The sequence below is a fragment of the Eublepharis macularius genome, chromosome 11 (genome assembly GCF_028583425.1).
Source record: "Eublepharis macularius isolate TG4126 chromosome 11, MPM_Emac_v1.0, whole genome shotgun sequence".
Taxonomy (NCBI): Eukaryota; Metazoa; Chordata; class Lepidosauria; order Squamata; family Eublepharidae; genus Eublepharis; species Eublepharis macularius.
Window position 1 is genome coordinate 54,758,761 of NC_072800.1, and position 21,548 is coordinate 54,780,308.

Sequence of the window (21,548 nt, forward strand, 5' to 3'; positions counted from 1 at the left end):
ATTAATGGAGTTTTGAGTGTAGATCTATTGCATTTCCAGGTTGACATCATAATGTATGGAATAAAATAAAATTCTAATATGACATTTATATTAAGTGTATACATACTGGATAATATCAATGTTATCTTTGAGAGAGATACTCATAAAATCAATTAACACACTGTAACAGTCATGGAAAATTAACGAGTTAAGTGTTGTTTCTGCCAGAATAAAACAAATGCATTTCCAAGTTGTACATTTAACATTCAACTTTTCCTATATACTTTTGGGGAAAAAATTATAGATATTTATAAAATGAATACATTTTATTCCTTTCTCCAGGCTCCTTTGATTATAATCTTCATTTCTCCAAAGTCTGTATTAATGCCAACAGAACTGGGTAAAAATATGACCTACAGCAATACAGGGAACAAGTCAGAAAATACACCTCACCACACAAAGATAAAATAATGAAAGCGCTATTCAGTGGATAGCACCTACCCTGTCTTTATGTTCCTAGCTTCCTGGCTTCCAATATTTATTGTTCAAGTATCTCCAGCCTAGATCTTGTCATATGTAAATAAATTAAAATCACTGAGTTAGTGATGCCAACCTTTGTGTTGGATTAAGGCCTTGGTTTTGTTTAGTATACTCATTCCTAGCCATATTTTTAATTTGTAGAAATAATGTTATTTCCTAATTTTCTGGACTGCTTATCTATTGAGAGTTTAACAGAATACAGTTCAGGAGAGCTTGTTTGTAGAGCATTGCCACACATTACGTGAAAAAAGATTGGATGCTACTATAATTACTTGAAAAAATAAAGGTAGCATTAATTTCAATTCTGCATATTCTGAAACTGAAGCTCTGATACTGGATAGAATTCCATACATAGTGTACATAAATATTACATTATTATTTTAGTACATTGATTCCCTAAATATTAGTAATCAAATAAGTATTCCAAGAAATCTCAGTTTATCATTTTAATTGCCACAAAATACAGTAGTATGATCATAATTTTGTATTTCCTAACAATTGCTTTTTTCAGGAATTAATATAGTTTCAGTTTAGTTGTGCAAAGATGAATTCATTCACCAATTAGAGTGCTGTAAAAAAAAAATCACAGCATTCCATTCCGTTTACAAGTTGTAGTACGTTATGCCAAATGAAATAGAAATAGATCACAAGGAACTCCCTTCTTTGGCTGCATTCCAACACAGACTCAAGTTTGCTTAAATCCATTGAAATCATTGGATTTAAGTACATTTCATTGAGCAATGGATTGTGAAATTATTCACAGGCATAGTATTATAATTATATATTATAAAATTATATAATTATAATTATAGATAATTATGCTGATTATTCCCAGGCGTAGTATTATATTATGCTATGTGTAATCATTCACTCCATTGAAAGGAACAGTTTACATGTTTACTATCATATGGAAAGTGCTGGAAACATAATGCTTAGTGCCTATTGTCTTGTGATTCTTCTACATCATGTGGAAACTCTCCATACCCCAAGAATCATATTGTCATCCATGCTAAACTGTACTGAGGTATAGAAAAGCCATCACACATTGAGAGCCATTTATATTTTGCTACATGTATCCCAGGTAAAATATAGAACAACTTTAATTTACTTTTATCCTCCCTCCAAAATTTCCTGACAATTAATTTGCTGATTGACTGATGACTTAAGAAAGAACTTGTTGGTCGATTTCATTGGATGAAAAGGTGTCAATGATTTGACACTGAATACTGCACATTTTTTCAGGTCTGTTTTTGTAAGGGTACATTGCAGCACCAGTGTGATTAAATGATGTTTTCCCAGAGGACATTCTTCAAAGGCTTAAGTTCAATACACTGCATAGGAGCAAATGGTCATACTGCAGCCATTTGAGATATATCAGAACCTTAGGAGATCTCAAGGAGAAAAAGCAGCCTTCTAAACTGCTGAGCCAAATATATTTCTCAAATTTTCTTTGCTATGTAGTAACCTCCAGGGAAATCTGGAATACAGATAGTGGGGCTTTCTTTTTCTTCCAGTAGTGCAATATTAGTATAAATTATTGTGGCTCAGTCTTCCTTTCTTTTTCTTCCTATATTGGAAACTCTGCTGTTGTTTCAGCAAGTCCTCAAAGCGTGTATTTTGAAGACATCACATTGATTTCAGCAGGAGTCTTCTAGAGAGAATAGTCTGAAAGTTTTAACCAACACAGAATGAATTAGCTTCAAGATGAAGGGCCTTGTTTCATTGCCATTCCAACATGTGGCGGCTGCTTGGAAACCCTGCCCATGCTGACTCCCAGCTCATGTGAACCTGGTACTGCAGGCAGGATCTGGATTGTAGCTTGTGTTATTGGGAGTTTTGTGGTGGCAGTCGCTTGCACAAGATGTCACTTGCTGACACCCAGGGCTTTTTTTCTGGGAAAAGAGGTGGTGGAACTCAGTGGGTTGCCCTCAGAGAAAATGGTCATATGGCTGGTGGCCCCGCCGCCTGATCTCCAGACAGAGGGGCGTTTAGATTGCCCTCCGCGCCACCAAGTGGCAGTCTCAACTCCCCTCTGTCTGGAGATCAGGGGGGCAGGGCCACCAGCCATGTGACCATTTTCAAGAGGTTCCGGAACTCCGTTTCACCACGTTCCAGCTGAAAAAAAGCCCTGCTGACACCTGATTCCAGATTTAAAAGTGATACCAGCAACGCAAGAAAAGCCTATACACCAGAGCTGATAAACCAGAGGTTCAGGTGAAATAAATATGAGTATACCAATGTGGTGCTGTACAGGGCATAGATCCATGGCATGCTAATGCTGAACATCTTGCATAAAAGAAGTTGGGTATGGAAATACCACTCAAACAAGTAAGTTTTTCTTTTGCCCCAATATCATGTTAAAATTGTGCTGGGTTCACTGGAAGCTGAGAACAGCTGAGATCCAACATGAGCAGTTTTTCCCCATGACACACACATTTAAATTGCCATGGGACAAGGTCCTGAATTCATATAGCATTTATTGCCTATTTGTTAAAATAATAAAAATAATACAACATAACCCATTTTTAGACATTGTTCTTAACTCAATGTATCATATCATAGCCCTTTACTGAAGTCAGTTAATTCTTTCATGCTTTAATTTGTTGTTTACCCCAATTTATTACACTGTTGTTTATCTTTACTGAATGAGAAATAGGATAGAATGAGAAATAGGCCAGAATCTGCTATGACCCAAGGATTTCAAGCCCTGATATAATCATACCAGATTACTTTTTGCCCAGCTTCTCCTCTTTTCCCGTTCCATTTCTGTAATTTTCTAGATAAACACAAGGAAAATGATCTTTCCCTTGCATCTGCAGAAGTGACTCATGAAATAATAATAATAATATTCTATTTATATTCAGCCCTTCAGAACAACTTAACACCCGCTCAGAGCTGTTTACAAAGTATGTTATTATTATCCCCACAACAATCACCCAGTGGGACTGAGAGAGCTCTGGAAGTGCTGTGACTGACCCAAGTCAGCTTCAAGCAGAGGAGTGGGGAATCAAACCTGGTTCTCCGGATGAGAGTCCTGCTGCTCTTAACCACTTCACCAAACTAACTCATGCTGGAATATTGTTTTTAAGGTGCTTTTGGACTTTTGTTTTATTTAACTAACTGAAGTCTGTCCCAGTGGTAGAAATTTCACATGATATGTTCTTCCTGGGTGGAACACAAAGGAGAAAGTAGTCTGGTATAAGAAAACAATTGAGAAGAGTATATGGGAGGGGGGCAGGTGTTCTGCCAATTACCCTACTAGTTATTTTACACAAGTTCTGTAAGTTGTATAACCCGTGCAAATAATTACCATGGTTTATAGTTATATCCACCAGAAAAAAGAGGCTGGATCAGATGATAGATTTCCTCCAGATTTACGCAGAAGAGCAGCAGAGGAACAAAGAGGCCCTTGCCATTCCTACCCACCTGGCAAGCTTGCCTGATTTCCAAAAATCCACATGGTTGTGTAACATTTTTATACGATGTATAGGCATACAATCCAGATTTTGTGATTTAATCCTGAATTTTATATAGAAAATCATCTATGTTATCTTGACACACATGCATTAAATTTCATCTAATCAAAATGACTGCAGGCATAGGGATTAAGGACCATATTTTCATACTAAATTTAGGCCAAGTGTTAATATTGACATGGGATTAAAGATTTGAAACTATTTGAGTATTATTTGAGTGTAAATCAAAGTTCATTTCCAAATCCTGTCTTGAAATTGCGTTTCTAAAATAAATTACCCTTACATGAATAAGTAATCTAATAATATACATCAATTTTAAAAAAAATCTTAAACCATGATGCAGTATTATTTGGATGTTATTTGATAATGCAGTATTATTTGAATGTTATTTGATAATCTGTACATATAGTCCAGACCCTACCCTTATTGGAATAGGAAAATTTTGAACTTGATAGATAGAGTTCTGTCAGGTCGTAGGCTATCTTCCCTGATGCTTATCACCTTCTTTAAAAAGTTTAAATGTTTCCTAAGACTTAGCTATTCTTTTTGTCTTCCTTTTCTATAATTCTTATAAATACATCTTGAACGTTTTGTTCATTTAACTCAGTATTAACTCTTGACTGGCAGATGCTCTCCAGGTTGTCAGGCAGAGAAATGTTTTCCCCAAGATATGGTATCTGAGATCCTTCTAACTGGATATCCCCAAAACTGAACATGGGCTCTTCCTCATGTAAAGAATCACCATTGCTCCTTGTTCATTTGCTGTACAAATGTGCAAGATGTTATAACTCTGGCCTGTGGATTCTTGGACTCTTGCCAGCTTCTACTGCATAACAATGTACAGCCATTTCTTCCATAACTTCCTTTTATTCTTTAATGCCCCAGTGCCTGATGGTAGGTCTATGTGTACTTTTTCATTGCACACCAGCAGGCATTATTCTGTATCTTCACAACAATCATAAAAGGGCATTTGATTTGTATGAATATATGGTAAAAAGACCAACAATGGAACTTCAATTTCTTGGTCGTGCTGAGCTGAGATGGAAAAAAGAGGCCACATACTACTGTTCCCTGGATCATCAGTTTCTGTAGATAAGGGACAGGAGGAGGAGGGAACCCCTCAATCAAAGAACTGATGGGACAGAAAACCAGAGAAATGATTTCCTCCCCTCACATCTATTTTCAAATGGAAACAGGAAGTCCAGAGTTCCTTGGGGCTCCTTCATACTGATCTGGTGAGGAGTGGCTTGTACTTAGCTTGGAATGCTAATTCAAGCCCAGTGCAGATGGATACTGTTCAGTGAAGGCCAATGGAAGCCAGTACAGCATTCCAAGAAAAGCTCTGCTGGTTGCTAAGGCCATGACCCACCAGTCTGCCTTTCCCCCTGCCTGGAGTAGAATGGGGGATCTCAGTTAGGAAGGGAAGGAGCTGTAGGAAAGGAGAGAGTGACAGTGATGAAAGCATGTTAGAGACAGATGGAAGGCAAAGTACTGGATAATCTTCTCTTTCATAGTTGTCAATTTTTGTGTGTACTTTGAAATTCAATAATTAAAGGCTACTGATGGGGTATAAAGGATACTTAAATATTTACTGTCCCAGGTAAAGTCGAGCTCAGAAATAAAGGAATGATGTACAGAGTTCAGAAACATAGGCACCTCTAGGTGACTAGGGTTGCCAGCTCTGGCTTGGGAAATTCCCGGAGATTTGCAGGTGAAGCCTGGGGAGGGAGCTCAACTGAGATGTGATGTCATAGAGTCCATTCTTCAGAGCTGCAGTGGAACTGATCTCTGCTGTCTGGTGATTAGTTGAAATTTCAGGAGAAATTCAGGCCCCACCTGGACGCTGGCAAGTCTAATGTAGCCACTAAACAATATAAAACATGTGCAAACCTTTGAAATGTGAGTTAAAGTTCACAACTCTGTACTTCAGCAAGCCCCTTCTTTCATCAGATAGCAGTCGCTACATTTTGGCTGGCAAACTTGTTTGATGAATCAGTCTTTAAAAAAATCCTAACTCAGTCTAATAGTAGCTGTATATTCTCCATGAACTTGTGAGCCTGTCTTTTATGTGCTTGACTTCTTTATCTTAAGGAAATTCCATCCAAATCGTTACTATCCTGCAGTGTGAAAAGCAGCAGAAACAGCTGCAGCAAGGTATGATGGATGATTGATAAGTAGATTTCTGCAGCCTTCCAAAACATAATAAAAAGATTGCAGCTCATAAGATGACCAGGAAAAAAGAACTTATATGCAATTCTTTAAATTGTTAGCATGAACAGACAATCTTACCATGTTGCCAGTCTCTGGTCGCTTCCACATGCTTCAGTTTTTTCGGGGTTTCCCTGTCCCAAAGCCGTGTCTTCCCAATCCACTTTGAGAACTCATCATTCACATGCATCGTCCTCATGAGTGTTTTGTGGGTGTTTGTTGCGAAAAAAAGGTCCCAAAACAGAAAATGCACTGTTTATCTGCGCCTCATCACAAATGATGTTGGGGCATTCCCGCCCAACTTTCCTTTTTTTTTTTAGTGCATGCAGGATTGCCCTATACCATTGTCCCATCTTTCAGCTTCTGTAGAAACTGGGCATGTGTAGTACAACATTCTTTACCGTTGCTTTCCCACTCAAAGTTCTAAATGCAAAAGTGTTTCATAAATATGTGAGTAGAGGAATTGCACGATTCCATATCCTTCTATATAAAAGGCAAAATGTTTTCCAGCCACTCACTCATCCCCCTGCAGGCATATTACACAGGGATGAGAAAAAAATCAGGAGCAAGACAGTTTGCCTCTCCGCTGCCTCCTCGGGCTTCCAAAGACACGGAAAGGCTCAGCGCAGTGGTGAGGCCTTCCCAAGGTCCTGCAGCAGCTGGAGGTGGGGCTCCCCGTCCCCACTGCCTCTGCAGGGCCTTGAGAGGGCTGTGCACAAGTTGAGTGGCGGCCAAGGGGCCAGAGGAAGAGGAGCCCCTGATCTCTTCCATGATCCCCCCTTTGACTGATGCCACCAGGAGAGACGTGGGGGGGAGGGAGTGCTGCTAGGGCCCATTGTGATTGACTGTCCGATTGATAAGTGATCCAATGTAGCAAGCACTGCAGTATGATTCCCTTTATCATAATAGTGCAAGGACTGTTTTAAAAAGTTTTTAAAAGGGAGGAGGGGATTATACGATTGTGCATGTGAGCCAGATGCTTGCATACATCTGGCGGAAGGAGGAGTAATGGTGAGAGGAGGGGTTGGAGATTTGTGGGAGGGCTCTTCTGCAGTGAAAAAAGCATCCAGATGCATTGATATGGTAGATAATTGCATGAAAAAAAGCAGTATCAAAAATGAAAATGGAACAAGTTTCACAAAAAACACTTAAAAACCAGGATCATCATGGCCCGCTCACATATGTCATGAGTGAAATAACTCGCCAAAGTTCCATTAGTAGGCTGTCTCATTAAGGTCATGTGGAAACGACCTCTGTTTTGTGGCAGTTATTAGAAACTACTTAGAATTAGTGTTTCTTTTGATTTAATGAGCCAAAGTATGTGACCACAGAGAAAGTGGGATTTTCTTGTCTGATAATCTCTCCAGTTTGTCATGCAGGGGAGTACTCCTTCTCCCAGCTTCACGCCACTCTTTTTACTTCAGGATGAAACTCTAACTGAATTTTTGAAACATTCACTTGAGTTGCAGTAATGCCAGCTTTCTCTGGGCTGACATTTTTTTTATGACTTTAGGATTATAAAATCAGTTGGTGAATGGGTGGATATTTCACCTGTTCCCTCTATATAAGAAGCTTTTATAATGTGTTGCTGGGAACCCCCTTATTTGAAGGACAGATCACAAAACATATGGGGTAAGGTTTTTATGTTTTATTTTGTTTTTTTTATATGGTGTCCATTTCCTGCAGTTTTGACTGTGGAATGTGAGATCTGATCCCATCTGTTCCTTGATGGAACTGCCTTTAGGAGAGACCATTACACGAAGTACACATTCATGCACCCAAACATATTATTTTTTTCTGGAAATATATATTGTTATTTTAGGAAACAGTAAAACTACTGTAATTCCTTTTTATTAAAAAAAAATCTGCCAGTTTTCTTTTCACAGTACTGAAGTAAATTCTCCACAGACAGAAAGATCATACAATTTCATCATTGATTCTAGGGGAGCCACCTGGGTGGAAGTAGACCCAGAGTTTGACCCAGAGTGGAAAAGCATTGATTAGTTACCTTTGTGCAGCCTGGACCCCTATAATAATACATCTAGTTCAAGTGCTCATCCTATATCCTGTCCCATGATTACTGTGGCACATTCCTCAGATTAAAACAGACATGGCTAGAGATTTTTCTCTGGTGCCTGCTCCCAAGGAGATGTTCACTAGGAGGTCATATATTCTTCAACCTATTTAAGCAACAGCTTAATCATCAGTCTGGGAGACCTAAATACTGTACTGAGTTGTCAAGTAAGGGAAACGACGCTGCTCTCTTATGCCAGTTAGCAGATGTGCCTAACAGATCAGTCCATAACTGGTGATTTAGAAATAGTTGCTGATGCTATAATAATTTTGCAGGCATGGTTATCAGAGTGTATGCATGTTTAAAAGAATGCCAGAAGCTTTTATGATAATCTGCATAAGCACTTCTTTGAATAATTATTGGAAATGACTTCATCAAATATTATTGTTTTTCTAGCTTATGTTTGTGTCAAATCCACAATCCACCTACAGAGAACTTGTATTTAAGTTCCTGATACTGTATACTTAAATGCATTGCCACAGTCCAGAACATAGTTTAGTTAATGGGATTTGTAACATGCACAGGAATGGAGCTATTACTTATAAATAAATACTAGTATTACTGGGTGCATGTAAGTTTCCTTCCTTCCTATGGCCATGCTGAAGTGTTGGTCTGAAGTTGTGAACCATTTACCAGAAACACTGATCCCAGATGGATATACTATGATTTGAGAGCAATTTGTCACAGCTCGCAAGAGTTGCAACATCATGAACGATGCGTTTTCTTGTGACAATTGGTTTATTATGCACAGAGTGCTATGGAATTTAGAGGAGGGGAGGGAGGGGAGCAACAAGTCATGCAGTAATAATATTAATAGGACAAGCGTATGTACTTGGAAGTCAGTTCTATTGAAATCAACAGGATTGATTTCCAAGAAAATAAATGTGTCAAGCTTGGAATGCTTCCAGACAGCAGCTGTCCTCAGCAACAGTAGCACCAACAGAGGAAGTTGAACAGGAAGTAAAACATTTAGATTGCTGTAGGGACCAAATAAATCATAGGAGCTGGTTTGGCCCCCACCATTGCTGGGCTATCCATATTGATTATGTTAGTCTGTTTGATGAAGTAGCAAACAGCACAAAGATCTGTGCAGTGTAGTTGTGCTTAGGGAAGTTCTGGCATGGTGACTCAATGCACCTGCCTCTGCAGGAACTTCCAAGTTAGAAAAACGGAGTGTCAATGATAATCGCAATGGAATACTTTCACAGTGCAATCCTATACCGAGTTATTCTACTTTACGCCCTTCGATTTCAATGGACTTAGACTGAAGTAACTCTCCATAAGATTAAACTGGTAGAGGTTTAAATAGTACTATGTGAATGTGTATTATGATTGGTAATCATTTTTGTGGACTAACTTGAGTAAAACATTTTAGAAAAGCAATTTATGAATTTTAATGAAAGCAAATAATGTAAGTACAGTTGATTTGTGGGAAATAATATGGGTTTTGTTGGTTTTAATGGTTTTTAAGAATTGGTTTTTTTATGTATGTTTTTAGCTTGTTTGGTGTCTTGGTAGCCCTTTTGAGGGAAGAAAGGCAGCATACAATTTTGTAAATAAATGAATGAATAATTAATAATCAAATAATAGATAAAAGTTACTAGGATATCAGCGAATTTGAAGTACAGGCCTCAGCAGAGTTACATCCTTCTAAGTCCACTGAAGTAAATGGGCATAGAAAAGTATAACTTTGTTGGGTCTGCACTGTTGGAAAGTAAAATACTGAGCTACACAGTCAAAGTTATATCGGTTATTATGAAGATCAGCCACTAAACTACTCTGTCCCCCCAAACATTAGGGATGGATGGAATAAATGGAAACAAACCTTTCCCCCCCTGCAACTATTTATTTATCAGATTCTGGCATTCCTCTTTCTTCTCAACATGTAACATTTCTTCTCAACATATAGTATCCATGCAAACTTCCTGACTTTAACAGACACACAAGAATTGTGTATAGTGTGGGCTTACAGGAATTTAAAATAATTCATTTGCAGAATTCACACATCCTTTCTATTGCTAAAATGTAGCAAGATCATGTATCGACACTTTATGAAATCCTAAGGAAGTTCAGATTTCATCTCTCTGAATTTGATCTCTAGAGGAAATAGCACATGGAGTGTCCTTCACAGATTGTTATATTTAGCACATAAGTGATGAATGCAGCTCAACGCTTTTTTTTTTTTTGGTTCCAGCTACAGCATTGTAAGATGTGAAAATATGGCAAACTAATGGTATTGAGTGAAGATGGATTTTAAAATGATTTGAAGCTCTCCTGTACAAAACATCCTTTTTAAACATATTAGCTAGCATATTAAAAGTAAAAGTAGCATATTAAAAGTAAAGCTTTGATTTGGAAACAGAAAAAGTTTGTTGCTTTGAAGGGGTAATCGTTTGCCTAAGTCCGTGGTGCCAACTAGGCCGGAATTTGGGGCAGAGCCCCACCTCATAGGCTCAGCAGGAAGACCCCAAACCAAGCTGTCGATTTCCATTTGAAATACCCATTGTGATCTAAATGGGGTTCCCGTATGACTGTCCAAAGTCTAAAATTACCTAATTATACCACTAACCTTGTTTGAATGTAGGCATTCAAATGAATCTCAGTAACTCTGCAAGTAATCCATGGGGCTGATATATGGATTGAGGAAGTAAATGAGAAGATTGATCAACCTCTAATCCATTTTGTGAGATGGATTCTAGGGGTCTTTTTATTGTGTCTCTGGTACTGCCCTAAGGGAAAAACTTGTATTGAGATTGCTCAAGGTGCATGCCTGGCTCCAGGCTATGAATATGAGAATTGAGGTTCTCTTTTCTGCAGATGACTTTCGGCTATTAGCCAGAGTAAAGCAAGACCATTATGAGAGTGGAAAAATAAGAATGCTGGGAATAAAATGCAGGAGTTAGGTAATGCTGCAGCAATTTCTCTTTGGAAAAAGAAACAGTGGAATTAGGTAGGATAAGTACTTCTTTTATAACACATAGGGTTTGCTCATTATTTTCAGTTGGTTTGCAACCCCTGCCAGCCCTTCCTGTTTTTTTCTAAAATGTTTCACAATTTCCACTTATAGTTGACCTTTCTTCCTAGCTAGGATGAATGTGCTCCCATCAACAGTTTTGAGGGGCCATTACATGAAGATTGTATTTCCGAATAGATATTGTAGATGTGGATGGAGAAAGCTTGAGACAATGGGTCATATGGTTTTGGACCGTCCATGGTGATTTATATAGGATGAAATGGCTGGACGTAATCATAATCAATCATAATCATAATAAACAGCATTCTGTTTATATACCACGCTTCAGGATGACTTAACACCCACTCAGAGTGGTTTACAAAGTATATTATCCCTACAACAAAACACTCCATGAGGTGGGTGGGGCTGAGAGAGCACCTAGAAGCTGTGACTGACCCAAGGTCACCCAACTGGCTTCAAGTGGAGGAGTGGGGAATCAAACCCAGTTCTCCAGATTAGAGTCCCGCGCTCTTAAGTTAACCACTACACCAAACTGGCTCATTATGGTATACCATAAAGTCTAGGAGTAATGGAAGCTCTAGGACTTCCACCTCTATTGAATACCCTGAAGACTCTGAGAAACTGATCTATCATTGCTTTGAAAAACACTAAAAGCTAGAGGCCAGTTGGGGATTGAGAGAGGAATGGGACTGCTTTGTGCTGGTATACACCTGTGGGTCTTCAGAGTGCATTTTTTGACTTAACCATGAAGAAGATTCTTGAAAGGTTTTTTAGTTTGAGTAGAACATAATCAAATAGAAGATGACACGAATGCTTAGGATTAGTATGACATGCAGAACACATGCATACAGAAACCTACAGCAGGGAGGAAAAGGCAGAGGAGGGAAATTTAAATTTAAAATTTAAAATTTGGTGGGAAAACTCACAGTAATGGGAGGAACTAGAGGAGCTGACCTGTGACATGGATGTGACCCCATTTCCCCTGAACTCCTTCCCCTCCTCAAACTCCTTCAGCCCAGACAGCATTCTCAAATCTCCAGGAATTTCCCAAGCTGGATTTGGCAACCCTACATACACATATTTGATACCTAACAATTTACTCAGAACAATTTACTCAGAACAATTAGAAGGCAGGCAGTGGAATAGAGTAAAAACTGATGGTCAGCATTGCAGTTGCTGCAAATAGTTATTATGCCTCCTTGAAACTAGGACGATAAAATAACTTCTAAAATTTAAGTCCTAGTCCTCACAAATCAAATTGAAGCTGGGGGAAAATTATGGACGGTGTTTCAGGCAGTGGTGGAGGAAGCGAATACAATAGATCAGTAGGTAATGAAATGTGTAAGGAAACATCCATAAAGTCTTTTGACCTTCAAATGTGCGGTTGTTTTTATACCTCTTTTCTGTTCATCTCAGTTGGATTGGCATTGCCCATTGTTTTATATCTGCTAGTCTTATTGCATATGATCCCTCTTTCTGCTCCCTCTATTCACCTCAGTGCCCACTGAGTAATGCACCATGTTACCCCCTCAAGAACATAGTTGATAGGAGAATAAAAATATTTTAAACTAACCAAATTAATACAAATTAACAGGAGTCTAATGGCATTTTAAAGATAACATTTTATCCTGGAATAAGATTTTGTGGACTACAGCCATAGCAGATAGAAATGAATATAGAGTGCTTTTCCTTATTATTATGACCAGGGCTTTTTTTCTGGGAAAAGAGGTGGTGGAACTAAGAGGGTTGCCCTCAGAGAAAATGGTCACATGGCTGGTGGCCCTGTCCCCTGATCTTCAGAGAGAGGGGAGTTTAGATTGCCCTCTGCACCGCGGAGGGCAATCTAAACTCCCCTCTGTCAGGAGATCAGGGGGCAGGGCCACCAGCCATGTGACCATTTTCAAGAGGTTCCGGAACTCCGTTCCCCCGTGTTCCCCCTGAAAAAAAGCCCTGATTATGATAGTTCCTTTCTCTCAGGGATTCCTTCAGATAGTTACTCTCATTGAATGCTGGTTTAAAGCCAACTTTCTGCTCCTCAGCTCTTGTATCACTCAACTAAAACTCTAATTGTTAGCTGAGATTCTATCTTGGAACTCTCTGAAGTTCTTTCAGTTGGAAGTATTCAGAATTTTAACAGGGTCATTTCAGAAAACTGAAGTAAGAAATGTGGACCACCTTTGACATTTTATGACTGATTGAAGCAAAGTTTAAGATTTCTTTTTTCTACATATGATCAGAATGTGAAATTGTATGTAGCTGACACAAAAGTCTGTGCATTGTCATTCATTTTCTTAATAGTGTGTCTACGCATCAACAGCTTGCTGTTAGGATGCAGATTATTGGCAAATACAAAGAAAGGTATGCAGCTTGTATTTCTAGGAATCATCTTGAACACATATATGAAAGTGTATTACGCTGACTCATACCATTGGTCCATCTTGCTCAGTGTTGTCTGCTTGGACTGACAGCAGCTTTCCAAGGTCTCAGTTATCCCCAGCACTGTTATCTGAGATTTGGAAACTGAACCCTAGGAACTTATACATGGAAAACACATGCTTAGCCATAAAACTATGGCTTCCCCCTTGCCTTTACCTCTTTTTAGCATTCAGCTGTGAATCACATGAAGAGTACAGTTCAACCCCTTCAAATGGATTATTCTGGTATGCTTGCCTTATGTAGCCTTGAGCCTAATGAAACCAGTGCAAGGTCACTTTAGAGAAAACAGGCTAATTGGCTTTTGTTATTCACAGCTGAGGTGTAATGGAAATAGAAAGTGAAGAGAAGGGCTTGGAGAGAAAAGGTTGTCTCATCTTACATAGACTACTTCTGAATTTTGCTGTAAGGCATCTAAATTTAGAGGAAGGCTCAGATGGTTTAACTTACGATGTCTTCCAGCCCTTGCTGGCCAGTGTAGATTCCCTTAGATTGACTTAGACTCCCTCAGGCTTACTCACTTCCTTAGACTCACAGGCTCTTGCCAATTTACACCTCTTCTTACATATGACCTTTGCAATTTGGGCCTATTATATTTCAAGCAGTTTTATCTATTTTTCCATTCTCGTTGCCATTCCACTGTAATCTAAAATAAAAATACAATTACTCAAACACACTTGTACTTTTAGTGGCAGTGAGAAAATAAGAGTGCTATTAGAATTGCATGGTGTCGTTTTTCTCTTGGTAGGCTATTGCCTTAAAATGTTTTTTTCCTAAACATTTGTCTAGACTGCTATTCCATTTCCATAACATTAAGGGTTCTTTCAGTTGTTACCCTTTATTTTAAATTCTGAAAAACTGAATGTACCTGCCTTATCTTACCGTTCCATCCTAAAAGAGCAAGACTCCAGCAGCACCTTTAAGACCAATAACATTTGTGGCAGGGGTATGAGCTTTCATGAGCCCACTTCTTCAGATACAACTAGAATTCAACCATTTTAAGCCCACTGACTTCACCTGTGTTTAGGAGGGTACAATTAACCCATTCTGAGGTTGACAAACAATAAAAAAACTTCGGCAAAGCCCCACTCTGCAGCAAAACTAACTGATTCAAGATGACCAGCTCAAAGCATTTTCATATCAGAATATACTTCCTTTGCATGATTCTTAGCTTCCTCATGCTACTCTCATTTCCACATTAACTTAGGCATATAGTACTTTTTTATCTACTCATGATACTCCAAGTGGTGTAATATGGTATTCCCAAGAGGCTCTCTATCCCACTGCTGACTAAACCCCAGGCTGATTGAGGTCCAGCTTATCACAAGCTTTTCAGCTGTAGTCTGGGATGAAATGTGAAGATAAACAATACATAATTTGTGTAATGGTCATTTTAAAAAAAAAAGCTAGATCTAATTTTGGACACAGTTTTATGCAATCTTGCAAACGTTCTACAAATAATGTTCAATGCTACTTCCAGTTATGCATTCAGTATATCATCTAATCATCTAATAATTAACATGTTTGTCCTGCATTGTTCTGTTAGTACTTTTCAAAGATATATTGCCAAATGCCTTTGAAACATTTATTCTCATAATTTTAACCCTATGTTTGTGAAAGAGGCTAAAGCAAACCTCCTTAGGGTCACTCTAGATGTTACTTCTTTTATGAGTTAGTGACTAAGTCAACCTGGGCTCACACAAACATGCAGCGGCTCCAAGGAATGGCTTCTATAAAAAAGGAGAATACAAATGGGCTGAGAAAGCTGCCACTGGGGGAGGAAAAGCTCCTGCCTTTCTCCCAAGCTTTCTTTCGCTTGCAAAAACTGTGTGTGGGGGGGAGGGGGAGTTTTCTTGTTTCTGTTGCCACACATGCACGTAACCCCTCCATGTGGAGCAGCAGAAATGGGGAAATGACTCCCCTCCACACTGTTTTTGAACAGGGGGGGGGGAACTTGGGGGGAAAGCAGGAGCTCTCCTCCCCCAACGGCAGCTCTTCGAGCCCATTTGTGCTCTCCTTTTTTATAGAAGCCATTCCAAGGAGCTGCTGTTTGCCTGTGCGGAGCACAAGTTGGCAATGTGGTGAACTTGTAAATGAAGTAATGGAGTGACCCTTAGTATAATCTCTCTCCTCCAAATAACAATGTCTCTCAATTAAAAGTAAACTAAAAGAAACCAAATATACTAAATAAAACAAAGTGTTGGGAGAGGAGCAGGCATCCGCAGATGATAGCCTGATGCCATCTTCCTCAGTAGATCTATATGTGTGTGAGAGAATAACCTCTGTAAGACAAAACGTGATATTATTTTACAGATAGATAGACTAATCCACAGTTCATTGAACTTTCTAGATTTATATCAGAGCCATATTCTCAAACATTATAACTTAATACAGTGCTTGGCACCAGAAACACACCACTATTTTACTAGGGGAAATTCACTGTGAAAAGTGACATATATAATTTACCGCAAAGAACTGCATGAATAGAACAAACATTATGAGCCCTTTGACATTGTTTTTGTGAAAGGTTTTGACAGATGGCGTAACAATATTTCCTAACATCAGAGTAGCTAGCAATAAATACTTTCCTCCTTATATTAGTTTTATTTTACTAGCCTGCTTCTTTGGCTGTGATGAGCTGTCTAGAAGCAAGGATGTGCCATTTTAGCATTTTCTAACAAATCTGGAATAATCTTGCCATACTTTGAAATTTTTATATTTAGTTTTGTTATAATAGCAGCCTGAAAACAAAACAAGCCAGTTTGAATTCTGCTTCTGACAGTTTTTAACTTTATTTTCAAATCCCATTCATCTTCAGTTTGAGTCTGCAGAAATGTTACGGTTTTGTTACCTATGGCGTCTCATTCTATGATTATACTTGGTAGCCTTTCTTTTTAAAGCTTAGAAACAAAAATCATCAACCATAGTCAAGAATGCACCAATGTTCCCTTTCTCTTTACACTTCCCACATTGTAGCCACAGTATGAACATTCCAGATTTATGGGATTAAAGAACAATCTATTTTATTCCAGTTGTGCACAATGAATGCCTTGCACTTCTGCATGTTATCACCACATTAAGCAATCCATCACGGATTGAAAAGTCGTTGAACCTTATGTTAACAAAGGCACATTAGTGAACACGGGCAGAAGATCCTGTAGCCTCTTGAGTTCTTTTTGTTAGCTCCAAAATCTACTTACAGGTAATTTATAAAATACTTGGTAATATATGCAGCTGTTACAGAAAAGGAAATTGAGATGACCACATGGAAATTATAAATATATCAGTGGAAGCCCACAAAAATTCTCATAAAGTTTTATTCATATTGGCATATTCTAAATTCAGCTTTCCAGAACTGGCTGCAGAATTTTGGAGGCCCTTTGGCAAGACATTGCATGAAGAATACAGATTGCAGTTTGGGTGTGGCTGGCTTTTTGCCCCATAGAGCCAGACTTTGCCATCTTGGTCCCTTTTCATCCCCTCTCTGCACTCTTGTTTTCTCAAAAGCACACACCTTTTTTTGTGCTGACAGTTGACAGGTCAATATTAAAACTGTATATATTTAAATGAATCAATATATGCATATTGAACACCACTCAGTGGTTTTACCTTTGTGAGCAGCAGCAATCTACATGGCTCATTATTGGTAAATATGAACATTTATTGCTCTGCTTCATGACCCAAATGACCCTGTTCTGTTTTGTTTTAATTCAAAGGTAAAAGTTTGGTTCCAGAACCGACGGATGAAATGGAAGCGGGTAAAGGGGGGGCAGCAAGGGGCTGCAGCTCGGGAAAAGGAACTGGTGAACGTGAAAAAAGGCACACTGCTCCCTTCAGAGCTTTCTGGCATTGGTGCAGCCAGCCTCCAGCACACAGGGGACTCTCTAGCAAATGATGACAGCCACGACAGCGATCACAGCTCTGAGCATGCACACTTATGATAAAGCATGAAAGTCACAGCTCCATTCTCAGGAATAATGCGCTAACACGGCAAGCCTTACAGAGACATTGTTCCCATATGCAAGTGACTCCGGCAATACAAAAATGGATCTATGGTTTCTATTTCCCTTGGAGTCTTTTTTAAATGAGTTCAGTAAGTGCCATGCCTTAAAGGTGCCTTGTGAGCAGAAGCAAAGAAAAAAGGAAAAGAACCTAATTCTTTTTGAACATTCCAGTGTTGTTTGTCATTTCAGTGACAATGGGCAGGTATTTTTGCTTTAGCTTGCACTGAAAATGCCATTGTTCTCAATAGATTTAATATTCAGTGGGGGTGGGGGGTGGGGATTAAATACCACAGTGCCAACAGAAACACTGTCTAGTAGATGAGAAATATATTTTAACTCTGTATATATCTATTTTACAGCATTTTTACTTTTCACTCACTTTTAGCAATGCAATCATATTAGCTGATGGCAATAGTCACTCATGACAATAAATGGCTTTTTTTGTCTCTCTCTCTTTTTTGTTTTGTTGCCCCACCGATATATAATACATGCAGACAATTGAGTGTGGAGAGTGAAGAATGCTAGGGAAAGTCCTTATACAGACAAAACAGATCTTATGTTGCATTTACTATCAACTGCTGCTAATGGGAATTTATTAAACCTTGCTCCTCAAATCTTCTTATTGTATAACAGCAAAGTTCTATCATCCTTTCATCTTTACAGTTTATCACCATGAACATTTTACATGAATACATCATTTTGGCTCATGGCAGCTGCTAGGCACATGCCATGTATTCCAGGGTAGCTCTGAACAACTATAACTGCCTGAAAGGAATTGGGTTGTGGAGAGTAGCTTGTGTTAACATACTGGACGCTTTTATCTTCAGCACCATCATTTTGTATTCAGGTCTTCTTAATGTCTCAAGAAAGATTTGACTGCCTCTGGTAATAGTCGGACAAATCAGTTAAACATAGCTATGTATCAAAGCGCAAAAGTCAAGGCATCCTTTCTTTTCCAGCTTGTGTGTACATAAAGTCCAGTGTTAAAACCAAACTTTACAGAAAACACTGATTGTACTTTGTAAAGGAATCTTTAATAAATGAACTTTTTTGAAGTAATTGTTTTCCTTTGGAATTTCATAATTTTCGTAAGTTGTTCAACATGTCAAAAGTGCCAAGTGCCCCAACAAAGGGCACAGAAAGTCTTTAGCCAAGAGCAAACAGAAGGAGGAAAAGGTGTTGTGGAGTCACAACCAATACATGGCCACTCCAGCCACAAGGTGTTCCAGGCAGGAAACAAGCAGAAGGGATTTGCATAGCAACCTCAGTCTTCCTTGATAGTCTCCCAACTAACTGCTCACCATGGCCAACCCTGCTTATCTCCCAAGCTCTGACATGCCTGGGCTATGCTGAGCTATTCAGGCTATTTAAGAGCAACATGGACTGTATTAACCCATTTTCCTAGATCTAATATAAATAGTAAAGGGTTATTTGCAGCACCTTGTGGAAGTCAAGAAATAACACGAAATGTTCAAAATGTGATGTAAGATGAACAACTGTGCAATGCAATATGAAAATATTTAAGTCTCATAAGTAATATAGCACAAAAGTAAAGGCTAAAAGATAATAGACATATGTTAGCTGAAAGCATGTCGAATTGGTCATGATACCCATCAGTCTTTTGCCACTCACCCTTGGTTCAACGTGGTCACTGAGTAAGTCCACATCCAGATTGTGGCAGAGCATAGAGGAGGGACAGCTAGGAAGTCTTGATTTGTAGAATGGAGTTGCCACATGGGCATATACAAAAAGAGGTGAACTTTTCAGTTTGTGGGTCCCAGGTCATGAAGGGGTTCCAGGTAAGCACCAACATATTTAACTGGACCTGGAAACAAGCAACCAGTGAAGGGAACACAGCAGGGGTGTGAGGCGTTCCTGTATCTAAGATCACAAACTGGCTGCTGTATTTTGAACAGTTGAAGTTTCCAAGTTATTTTCAAGGGCTGTCCCTCATAAAGTGTATTACAATAACATGATCTCTGTCTACAAAGATGGCAGTCTGGAAGGGACAATTAGCACCCCCATGATAACTTTCCCATCCTCAAAAGGAAATTCCTCGGACGATACTTGCTCCATGGTAAGATCTGAAATAGCTTTGAATGTTATTTTCTGGATTATATCATTTCCTTTTGGTTTATTGTTAAGATATTTCTTGGTAGTTTATTATTCTGATTTTAAAACGATCGAATTTAGAGATTGGTGAATCCTGACATAATCCAGATTAGACAATCTGAATAGGTTCTGAAGCAGATCAGATCCAAACCACAGCATCTGATAGTCTGAAACGGTTTTTCAGAAATGTGCTCAGGAGGAGGCATTTTGGGTGAATGGGACATTTTTTTCTAGAAAAAACAACAATCTGAATATGCTGAATCTACATATTTGGTTTACCAAACTAAATTCTCATATGAAGACCAAGACAATTTGAATTAAAATGAATTAAAATGGCTGGATTCAATCAAGACTCAGAGATTAAAACAAGTGTTCTTGCTCCTATACAGGCTTGTAGGAGGAGGAAACTTGAGTTGCAGAGGTTTCTTTTCATTGTCCCTCTCCATATAGTGTGTTATGTGCCTCCATATAAGTCAAGTTGCCTCCGACCTATGATGACCCTATGAATGAAAGACCTCCAAAATGTCCTTGAAAAGCTATGGAAAGTGTTACAAGAAATGAGTGTGCCACAACATCTAATTGTTTTGATGCACAAGAGCGTACTATACTCTACACAAGAGGGTACTGTGGGAACAGAATATAGGGGAACAGAATGGTTTCCAATTGACAAAGGTATCAGGCAAGGATGCATATTATCTTCCTACCTGTTCAACCTCTATGTAGATTATATCATATAGAAAGATGGATTAGATGTAGAAGATGGCGGAGTGAAAATTGGTGGAAGGAACGTTAATAATTTGAGATATGCAGAAAACACCATGTTACTGGCCGAAAATAGTGAAGACTTGAAACGACTACTGAGGAAGGTTAAAGGAGAAAGTGCCAAAGCAGTATTACAAGAAGACAAAAGCAATGACTAATGAGGAATTACTCAATTTTAAAGTTGGCAATGAGAAAACTGAAATTGTTCAAGATTTTCTATTCCTTGCCTCAATCATCAATCAAAAGGGAGATGGCAACCAAGAACTCAGAAAAACTTGAATATACTTCATATCTTGTGATTTATGGTCAAGAATGTGGACAGGTGTTAAAGGGGATGTGGGCCAGCCACAGTCAAATCAACAACAGGTTCACCAGATCAACTTGAAATAGATCTGTGTGAGATCTATGTGATATCATCATCAGGTGGTTTGCAAGCTGATGTGAGCCTGAATATGCTAAGAGGATATATAAGGAACCCCTCCCCTCCAGCTATAGGGAAGAGTGGAGAGAATTAGCTTGCCTGTATGGCATCACAAGTGTCTTCTACTCCCTTGCAGAGAAGAATGGGAAAGATAGAGGGCTTAGTAGGATGAAGGCCAGCACCTCCAGTACTGTGGCAGAAGGTGGTTGGGACATGTGGAACCACATCAACCATTCATAGGAAGTAAACATGAGGGTCTTCACACTACAAGGAAGTCAACAGAGTTGCCACTAAGAAAGGAGAATGGGTTGTGGAGTTCAGTGGTACCATCAAAACAACAAGGCTCATGTAATGAGATAAGATTCCCCCCTCACCAGGGTTTTCCCATCAAGCTGAAGACCAGAGGATGAGGATGTACCCTCTAAGGCCTCAAAAGGCAGTTTGCCTCTGAGTTCAGAAGTACTACTAGGCAAACCTTTTGACCCTAGCAATTTTGGTGACCAGCTGACAGTTTTATGAAATCTCTCAGTGGACACCGTATTGACAAGACTTGCATTACATTTGA

The 21,548-nt window shown here is 38.9% G+C and overlaps 1 protein-coding gene across 1 annotated transcript in view; it reads left to right on the top strand.

The window, feature by feature from the left end:
* The window catches only part of MEOX2 (mesenchyme homeobox 2), an 87,386-nt gene extending 68,668 nt beyond the window's left edge, over positions 1–18,718 (top strand). The window contains exon 3 of the mRNA XM_054991688.1: positions 17,401–18,718. Within this exon, the coding sequence (XP_054847663.1) occupies positions 17,401–17,625 (225 nt within the window). The 3' untranslated portion in view covers positions 17,626–18,718. The remainder of the gene's footprint in view (positions 1–17,400) is intronic.
* The last annotated feature ends 2,830 nt before the right edge of the window (positions 18,719–21,548 follow it).